Source organism: Mauremys mutica, chromosome 9, assembly GCF_020497125.1.
Source record: "Mauremys mutica isolate MM-2020 ecotype Southern chromosome 9, ASM2049712v1, whole genome shotgun sequence".
NCBI classification, from domain to species: Eukaryota; Metazoa; Chordata; order Testudines; family Geoemydidae; genus Mauremys; species Mauremys mutica.
Genome location: NC_059080.1, coordinates 84,008,985 through 84,019,586, shown reverse-complemented (window position 1 = coordinate 84,019,586; position 10,602 = coordinate 84,008,985). Strand labels below are relative to the sequence as shown.

General features: G+C 40.2%; 1 protein-coding gene across 9 annotated transcripts in view; it reads left to right on the top strand.

Annotated features, from left to right (window-relative positions):
• Window positions 1-10,602, top strand: part of KPNA4 (karyopherin subunit alpha 4) — a 103,364-nt gene that overhangs the window by 44,970 nt on the left and 47,792 nt on the right. Inside the window, exon 1 of one of the 9 annotated variants that reach the window (XM_045030502.1) lies at window positions 84-430. The exons of the other annotated variants lie outside the window; for them this stretch is intronic. Coding sequence (XP_044886437.1) covers window positions 362-430 — 69 coding nt within the window. The 5' untranslated portion in view covers window positions 84-361. Of the gene's footprint in view, window positions 1-83; window positions 431-10,602 lie in introns of those variants that run through there. 9 annotated transcript variants of the gene reach the window in all.

Below are 10,602 nucleotides of genomic sequence, written 5' to 3'. Positions count from 1 at the left end.
GCCGGCCCCTGCCTCCACAGCCAATCAGAGGGCGCGGTCGGTAGGGGTGGGCGTAGCCTCGGCCGCCTAGATCGAGGCTACCTCCTCCTTTCCCCTCCCCTCCCCTCGCCTCGTCCCTCCCCCCTCGGCTCTGTCCCTTTGCTGGTTACCGGCACATTTCGCCGCCCAGGCAGCCGAAGCTAGCGAGCGGCCGGAAGGAAGCCAGGAAGTGCGGAGGCGGCAGCGGCGGCGGCCTAGTGGCGCAGGCCGCAGCGCGGACGGGAAGGGAGTGTGAGTGAACGAGCGAGCGAGGCGGCGGCGGCGGCGCCGGGCAGGGGATCCCGGCAGGCCCGGGAGGAGGCCGCGCTCCTTCTCTCCCGCCATGGCCGACAACGAGAAACTGGATAACCAACGGCTGAAGAACTTCAAGAACAAAGGCCGCGACCTGGAGGTAGTTCCCACAGCACCCTGCGGGAGGGGCCGGGCATGGCGGCGGGACTGGGCCGCTGTGCTCTGGCGTCTCTCCTAAGCCCGCGCCCGGCACCACCGCCTCCCTGCTGCTGCATCAGCCGAGGGCCTGCTCTGGGGCTGAGGCCTGCGCTGCCGGCTGAGGAGGGGCGGGGGTGTCTTCCCCTTTCTCCTCACGAGCGAAGGGAAGCTACTGAGGTGGGGTGGGCGCGGACGGGCTGAGCCCTTCGCTTCCCCAGCCGGGAACGGGCTTTTCTTCCCCTCCTCACCCGGACAGCTGTGGGGCTGAGGGTGGCTGCCCGGAGTGGGGAGTGTCTGCGCTGACAGGGGAGTTAACGCCTTTCGGCATTTCCCTTCCCTGGGTGTCTCCCTTTGCTGTACACCAGGGAGAGGAACAGGGCGGGTGTTGACGGGTGTGTGGATATGGGGGTGGCGGGGGGAGACACCTTTCTCGTCCTTCTCTCTGTAAGAAGCTGGTAGCCGCTGACACGGAGAGAGTTGCACTGACTCTTAGCTCTGCCTAGTGCGCGTGTTATGTCTTTGCTTCAGGCTTCGCGGACTTTATTTTACTGCTCCTTGTCAACATGCGATATACCCGAGGGAAGGCTTCAGCCAGCGCGGCAGCCGAGTTGTTTCAATATTTAATGTATTTGTGTAGTATCAACAGGGCAGTGCATAGTTAAAATACAAAATATTATTTATAAACTGTTCGTTGCCCTAACACAGGTTCAGCTACAGCACTATGGAAACAGTTAAAGTACAGTGAAATATATTTTGTACAGCCTCACGTTGGTTTGGCACTGTTATGATTTGTGTCAAGTACCATCTGGATATCAGTCCATCCCTTTCCCAGACAGTGATGAAAGCAGTTCTGATTTACAGTTTGGCTAACAAATTCAGGATATGGCTTTTCCCAGTTTGGGTAGTGAAGACCAATGAAGACCCTTATTATTGTCCTGCCATTGGTGATCCTTGTTTAAGCTATGGGAGCTGCTGCATCAGTATCATATGGGACAGAGACAATTAGTCAAGTAAGCCAGTCCTAAGCAATTCAGGGTTTCTTCAAGGAGCTGATTTTAATAGAGAATGCTTTATGAACTCCACACAGAAACTATTGGGAGCCAGTTAACATTATGGCAGTGTTCTGGCATCTTATCTGCATGAAACACCACTTAAGTGGGCATCTGTTCTCTGCCCTAACTTTCTGAATGGGCTCAACGTGTGGTAGAGCATAGCATAATCTAATGTTGAGATGACGCAAAGGCATGGGTAGGACTGTAGGAGGTAGGATCCAATAATATCTAGATTTTGAACTCAATGAAATATGCCAATATAATTTTGTACTTTTTTGTTTAACTGAAATGTTTGGGGATGTCAAATAATGAAATAATTGAGTGTAAAGCATTCAGGGAATAAATGATTAGTTTAATATTAAGGGATTCAGAAAATGGGGTTCCTGCTGTCTTTGTGTAGAAAGTACCTTCCCCAATGAGGTGTTCACTGGTTGCTCTACACACACACACACACACACACAAAAAAAAAGCTGTATTATAATTCCAGAAGTGTTATTGTGAAGGTTTTTATTTAAAACAAACAAACCACATGCGTTTCATTCTCTTCTGTATGTTTAGTATGAAAAAGTATAATTCAGAGTTCTCTTAAATCACTACTACTTCTGATGCCTAAACATTGCATCTTAATGTTGATTCTCTCAAGTCGTATTGTACATGTGTTAGTCTTGAATCCTTCCCACAAAAATCATAGGCCTTTATAATTTGGATAATACACAGAAATAGAATGTGATAGCCTGTCTAGTTTTAGTTATTGATTAAATCTTAGAGACACATCAATTTAAAGATCACCATCTTGTTGGAAAACTTTTTACCTATATTTGTTTCAAGTAACCAGTAAGATTTCTGTTATTGAAAGCGTTTAGAGGAAAATATTTCTTCTAGCTTGTTTGTTTTCGGCATTTTATAATAATTTAACACTGTTTTTCTTCTTTGAGAGAGAAACATTTTAAATTAGGAAAATTTGTAAAACCACAAAAATTGGCAGAGGGACTTAGTGATATGTGTTATACTGTACAGAGTTTAAAAATAGTTTAAAAATTATTAATTTCAGGTAGACTGTGCCATTAGTGTGATGGAGGTTTTTTTTATCTACTGTTAAAGTAGTCTTGTGCAAAATGAAAACCTTGTTAAGCTGTTAAGTCTTGTTAAATTTTAGAGACTGACATCTCTCTAGCAAATCTTGGAACATATGCTCAGTACTTAAAATAACTGCTGTGGATGATCATTTTTCATACAATAGCTCAGGCTTGTGACTATCATTCTTATTTATTAACTGTTTATACATCACATTTTTTCGTTGCAGCGTGAAATGTTGGTAAGGGCTGCAACTGCTTTAGCAACTGTTGATGGTTTTTTTGGACCTAGTTCTGGAGAAAGGGGTAAACAGTGAGGTGGCAAAGTTTGCAGATGATACTAAACTGCTCAAGATAGTTAAGACCAAAGCAGACTGTGACAAACTTCAAAAAAGTCTGACAAAACTAAGTGATTGGGCAACAAAATGGCAAATGAAATTTAATGTGGCTAAATATAAAGTAATGCACATTGGGAAAAAATAACCCCAACTATACAAGAATATGATGGGGGCTAATTTAGCTACAGCAAGTCAGGAAAAAGATCTTGAAGTCATCGTGGATAGTTCTCTGAAGATGTCCACGCAGTGTGCAGAGGCAATCTAAAAAGCAAACAGGATGCTAGGAATCATTAAAAAGGGGATAGAGAATAAGACTGAGAATATATTATTGCCCTTATATAAATCCATGGTATGCCCACATCTCGAATACTGCGTACAGATGTGGTCTCCTCATCTCAAAAAAGAAATACTGGCACTAGAAAAGGTTCAAAAAGGGCAACTAAAATGATTAGGGGTTTGGAACGGGTCCCATATGAGGAGAGATTAAAGAGGCTAGGACTCTTCAGCTTGGAAAAGAGGAGACTGGGGGGGGATATGATAGAGGTATATAAAATGATGATTGATGTGGAGAAAGTCGATAAGGAAAAGTTATTTACTTATTCCCATAATACAAGAACTAGGGCTCACCAAATGAAATTAATAGGCAGCAGGTTTAAAACAAATACAAGGAAGTTCTTCACGCAGCGCACAGTCAACGTGTGGAACTCCTTACCTGAGGAGGTTTGAAGGCTAGGACTATAACAGCATTTAACAGATAACCACCATTAATTTATCCAGTTAAGTCCATTAATGGCTACTAGCCAGGATGGGTAAGGAATGGTGCCCATAGCCTCTGTTTGTCAGAGGATGGAGATGGATGGCAGGAGAGAGATCACTTGATCATTGCCTGTTAGGTCCATTCCCTCTGAGGACCTGGCATTGGCCACTGTCGGTAAACAGGATACTGGACTAGATGGACCTTTGGTCTGACCTGTTACGGCCGTTCTTATTGATATTTGATGTTGCATTGTTTTTAGCAGGAAAAACATCTCTTCACATCAGAAATGATTTGATTATTCCAATACTGTAGTCCCCTGCTAAAGTTAGCCATTTATCCATTAGTTTCTTTATTACAGAATTTCAGTCTGTCTTCTGTCCCGTAGTAGAACACCCAAAAAAAGACATCCAAAAGTTTTGTGCAGATTGCACAACTACCTTTTGCATTTGTTTCAGTGAATGCCAGATTAATAGGTAGGTGTAGAGACCACTAAAGAATAAGTACCGTTCAGGATGTAGTAGTGGAAAGAATAGAGAATAAAGATTATTTGTGATTCAGTTTCAAAAGTTTGTGCTTTTGTTCTGTTCAGAGTCACACATTGGTACAGCTGTTAATCCCCAGTAACTTTAGACTGTATTTAATTGGAAAGTTTTAAGTTACAGGCTTCTTATTTATAGCATTTTTGTGTTTTAGATAGACACTAAAAGAAAACTTTAAAATATCTAATTCACATGCTTACATGTGTACATATGTTACACAACCATGTGCTCCTTATACCTATGAACTTCAAGTACTACAGAAAATTAGTTGGCACTAGGTTTTTATTTGTGTTTTGTAAACTTTCATAAAGTCCTTCATACACAAGCATGCATGTATGATGTTGATTCAAAACGTGCAGTTTACATATTCAGCTGAAGTTCTAGTGACTGTAAGGAGTAATGCATAACACTGTTATTGTTCAGAAAGTGTCTAAAATGCATCTTTGCACAGATTTTTACTTATGCCTGCTTGTTTCCTCCAGTTAGTCTGCTGTCAATGTCATCCTGATCTCTCTTCTCAAAATCAGTCCACTGAAAGAGGTCATAGCATATTAGCTCTTACTTGTGCATACCATCTCAATATTAGCCATATGTAATAGTGTACTGTACAAAGTATAATAAATCGATAATTCCTAAATCTTGAAAAAGCTTATTAAATGTTAAGTTGGATCTGTGCAGACAATATTTAAAATTACAGGAAGAAGTCAGCCTTCACAGAAAAGCAAGCTTTATCACACTGATCTTTTTTTCTCCATAGCCGTGTTAACAAAACTATATATATAAAATACTGTGTGTGTCTATCTGCCAGGAATGAAATGGGCAGCCGGGTAAGACCAGTACATAAGCTTCTTCCTTAGTCTTGTCATCCTGCCTTTTGTACTGGAAGCATGGGTCATATGCCTGTTCTTTTTTTTTTTCTTTTATGCTTTCTTTGAGTCAGAGAGGTGAGCTGCTTTTCCATTTACTGTGAGTATAGATGAAATACCAGCCTATTCTATTTCTGGCACTTCCTCTGGATGTAGCTCTGTAAGCCTTGAAACCAAACGTTGGGTCTTACCCCACTAATACCATTTTGAGGCTGTGTATTCCCTAAAGGATTAAACCAGTAGTCTAGAACCAGGTTAAGTACAAATAGTTCAGTGTCTCCATGCTAGCTCTGTTGATTCATGTTTTAACCCCCTACAGTTTTGTCCACTCTGTGCTAGCACAGTTGCATTGCTCTCTAAGGCCTTGGCTACACTTGCAAATTTGCAGCGCTGCAGCAGGGTGTGAAAACACACCCTCTCCAGCACTGCAAATTGCGGCGCTGCAAAGCACCAGTGTGGTCAAAGCCCCAGCGCTGGGAGAGCTCTCTCCCAGCGCTGTACGTTATTCCCCACAGGGAGGTGGAGTACGGACAGCGCTGGGAGAGCTCTCTCCCAGCGCTGGCGCTTTGACTACACTTAGCGCTTCAAAGCGCTGCCGCAGCAGCGCTTTGAAGTGCAAATGTAGCCAAAGCCTAAGTGAGTGGTCTCCAAACTTTTTGGATCGCGCACCTCTATCAGTAAAAAATTTTTGCGCACGCACCTCCTGCTGCGCCGCAGGGCTGTCTCTACCATTTTTGCCACCCCAAGCGCAGAAACAAAAGAAACCCCACTCAGACCACTGCTGTAAGCAGCTGTGGCAGTTTCCAGAATTGGTGGTTTGTGGAAAATTTTGAAAGTCAGTGGTTTACTGAGGGACAATAATAAAATAGAAAAGTTTGAGCTATTTGTGCTATCGCAGAGTCCACTGTCCACAATAGCATTAAACTGTTTCAGACTGACTGTAGACAAGACCTGAGAGTCTTTCAACAATAAACTGGTTAGATCCAAACAAAGCTTTAAGTTCCTCTCTCCTAATGGTGGTATTGGATGAGCTATTTAGACCTTTCGTAATTCTTCATTTGTAGAGGATACTCCTACAGTGTACAGCCCTGTATTTCTTGAAACTACATATTGGGTCTTACTCCAAGTTGGTGACAGTAAGCCAGTGTTGGAATTGTTGACAGTATCCAACTCTGGATAATGATACTATTCTTCCTGCAATGTAGCATTGCTTTGGTTAATTTGTAGGACCTAATTTATTATTATGCACATAGAGGGAATTGTAACTATTAACAGTCCCAATGAGATCATAGGGAGACTGTTGTTTTGAAATCCGTGGTCTAGAGTAAGGATGGAAATTTCCCTGATCTCTTGTCAAGAAGACCCCAGAATGGTATAATCACCTGCCTATAGGATCTTGATTGGTATTTAGCTTGTTAAATGACAGCTGGAGCTCTTATCAAACGGGCAAGATTGTGTCGCCTTTGTTTGAGGAAGAACCTCTTAAATTGTCAGGCATCAGTGTTGGGATCATGCTGTCTGAACATGTCTGTGAGGTGTGATCTAGCGGTGCCACTATTGCCTCTAAGTGTAAGATTTGTCAGTGCAAGTACTTGTGATTTTTTTTTTATTTGCCTGCCTTATCTCTGGATAGACAGCGGCATCTTGAACACAGATAAATAATTTGCCCATGAAATACTGATATCTGAGCCTGAGAGGGGGAAAACTGGCTAATTACAAGAGGATAGTAGGGGATTGTCCATCATAGCACACCCTCAGAGTGACATTAGTCCTGAGTATGCTACAGAGAGTGCAGGCAAAAGTCTGTAGGAGGCAGATGCCAGGGATGGGGAAAATGAATCCTGGATTTGGAGCAGGCATCAGGGAACCATCGGAGGCAAATTTCTTTCCTTTTAAGATGTCTGTTTGCTTCTTACTAATATGTAAGTATATGCAATAAAAAATTAAAAATGTTCCCCAAATTGGAGATTGAACTTTCAGTCCCAGATCCTGTGCTGCAGCCTAGAAGCACACAGTTAAGGAAGGGACTGCAAAGGTGGCTTTTGTGTTCTGAACTGGGTCAGTCCCATAATTTAGCTTAAAGCAAACTACTCTAAATTCCATTAGCTATAGTTGCTGGGGATCAGCATGAAATAAGGTTGCCCCCTTCTCTCAATTATGCCTTCTTTAAGTCTGTAATTTGTCAATGGTGTGGCATAAAGTGACTCGACAGGAGGATCTGGCCTCCAATTTCCTGAACTCAAAGTCTGCTGCACTGCTTCTGCCTGAGATCACTTGTATAGTCTTGGCTTTCCAACAGAAGTAATAGAGCTGCAGGAGAGCAGAGTAATGCTAATATCACAGAAGGTGTACATCTGCAAATCAGGGAGGAATTTGGCACCTAGATACCATAGTGATGGGCATGTTTGAAAGCTATAGTTTGAGATGTACCACCAGACGAGGACACCTGCATTAGTGCTAGTATCAGTTTAACAAATGATTGTATTTGTAAGAGAAACTTTTGTCAATGCCTGTGTATCATGTCATGTCAATAAAGAAATTTGAATTAAAACTGTTACAAACTACTAAACACTGTATAGATTTTCTAAGTTTTAATCAGCTATCACTTATATTTGATTCACAACTATTGTGCATATATTCCCATAAAAGCATGTAAATGGATGATCATAATTCTTTCTCATCCTGTATGTTGTTTTAATTTGTCACCAGTTCAGATGTAGAAGAGAAACCCAAATTCTTTGTCAAACTGACAGTTGTTTCTTGTCTTTCCGCTTACTAGGTCACATTACGGAATTCTAACTATTGTTTCCATATGCTAATTTATCAGTAGTATTACATGTCCAGTAAAGTTGTTGCTTCATGTTCTCAAAACACATTGAGGTGTCACCTTCTTTTACTCTATTTGCAGTATGCTTTAGACAGTTCCCTTTGGTTCTCTTTACCATTTAATGTCATGTGGAATAGCTGAGAAAAGCTTATTTCGATAGTAGAGCTGGAGTTATTTAATAAGTATATATTCCTGAAACTAGCATCCTTTTTCAGTGTAGTGGTAGTGTTAAAGGTCAAATATTATTGTTGGTCTATTTTTATAGGTATTGCATTTTTGTAGGCTTAACCTTGAGGATTGCCACATCAACTCTTCTATAAATCCATGCTGTACAACTGGATTTCCTATTCAGTTATTTTAGTAACTTCAGTATAAAAATCCTTGTTTTTAATTAATTCCCCTATTATATTATATGTTTAAAGCTTTCTAAATATATACTTCCTACTTGCTGTTCCTAGACTATGGTGCTTTTATGTTGTAGGACACAGTGTACTTATAGACTGTGGCTCTTGTTCAGTTGTCCTGGGTGATGCAGCTGTGCTCCAGAGGGTCTTCTGCTGTGTTTTTGATATATTAAGCCAATATAGTTTCTGAATCCTTGTCCGATGTCTGTTATGCTCTTATCAGTGTTCATTTCTTGTACACAAATATGTAAAATAACTTTCCTATGTTCTACCTCCTTGTAAAATCTTTTTTTTTAAAAAACAACATTTTGTAACATACTTAACTATGAGAGTTGAAGCAGGGAATAGAACAAATGGTTTAATTGCATTAGATATGATTTTTGCTTTTTGCGTCTCATTGTGTGCCTCGTTCTGAATTGGTCCACAGGCAATGAAAGAATCATCCAAAGGCCAAAGAGATCTTGATTATATTGTCTTGGAATGGGAAGGAAATAATGTTGCAATTTTTTCTTCCCCGTTGTTTTGTTCATCTGGCTGGCCAAAAAGGAAAAGTCATTCTGTAGCAGTAACAGGTGACAAACTGAGTCATGTGTCATACCCAGCTCTTCTGAAATAGTTGTACATTATAGTGAAGCGTATTATTTTTCCAAGAATACAAACCATAATCACCTGTATCTGTCTCATTCAAACTTCAAGTCCTTGTCTTTAAAGCTTTGGCAGTTCCTCTGCTCTGCATAAACCTTACTCCCAATGGTTTCCTTCTCCTTTTCCACTCTGTTCTTATGCTTGGAAGTCTTCAGCTTCTTGAGCAAGTCAGCCATTCTTTCTTCATTCAATTCTCTCATTTAAAACAGTTCTCAATTCTCCTTTTGTAATTCATCGTAGAAACAAATTGTTAAGAAACAACTTGAGATCTCATTACAGAAAGAAACAAAAACTGATATCTTGTCATTTTTGCTAGATCTTATAAAATATGTAATAGCTATAGTTAGTGACATTCAACATGAAATGAAGAGTTACAAGTATTTTCAGGTACTGCATTAGCACCTAGATCATCCTGCCAATTTCTGTAATTTTACAATCACATTTTCTATTTTCAACTGTTTCTCTCCTCTGTGACTGTGTGAAAGATGCAAAGAAACAAGGAATTGACTTATCAGGAAATGTGGTGAAACTGACTACACACAAAGTACTGATGAATGCTCAAAGTAAACTGAAAATAATTTCTCTAATCATTCTATTATAGTAATTTTAGTTGTATTTGTAATGTATTTGTAAACCATTTTCAGACAAATGTTTTTTCTAAGTTGAATATTTGTCAATGCCCTTTATTCTAAACTGTTCATGTGTGCAGTAATTTAATAACCAAACTACTTAATAATCTCCTATGCTAATATCTGTTTATGCACAAGTGTGTGAAATTTTGAATTTTTACTTTAAACATCTGGAAAAATCTGACACATTCACAAATACATATTGAAAGATGCAGGCTCCTTTGAAGCCTTTGCATGCACTCAGGCTATGCCTGGTCTACAGGAGCCCTGGCCTCAGCCAAGTATGTATCAGGACAGAACATTCTACTTCTGTCTAATAAATAGATCTATATTACAAAATTTGTTTTTCTTTTTAAAAATCTCTATTTTTACTTTACTAAAATCTTGATAAATCATTAAGGTTGCAAAGTGAAGCATTCTGGCCAGGAAAAGCTAATGCTGAGGTTGCCTGCACAACCTTCACTTTTACCTCTGTGTGTATGCTAGTATTTTAATTACACAATCATCTGCCAATCCATATATTCAACAAGGCAGACATTCTACATATGTAATAGTATCTGTAAGTGAAGGTGTACATAATAAAAAAACATAGTACAGTCCTTCAGATAGTTAAGTATGGATCAAATTTTATTTACCATTTCCGCAATATAAATTAGAAATAGATCCACTGAATTGATGGACTTACACAGCTGTGAAGTCAGTAACAAAGTAGGTTTGGACACTGCACAGGCTGGACAATGTATAGTGAGTGAAGCAGGGATTAGTAGAAAGTTATGTAGAATTTTTGTCATTCACAATGTACCATCCAAGGTATGTTCAAGGTGTTGAATTATAGTATCGATACTATAATTAAAACATAATGCATATGCACAAGAGGATAGTTAAAGTTGTGTCAGCAACCTCAACATTTGCATTGCCTGACATTTGAGTGATTCCATTTGCAACTTAAACTTTCAAATGTTGTCTGTTGTTTAATGCCATTGGTAAATCAGAAAAGTGTCAAG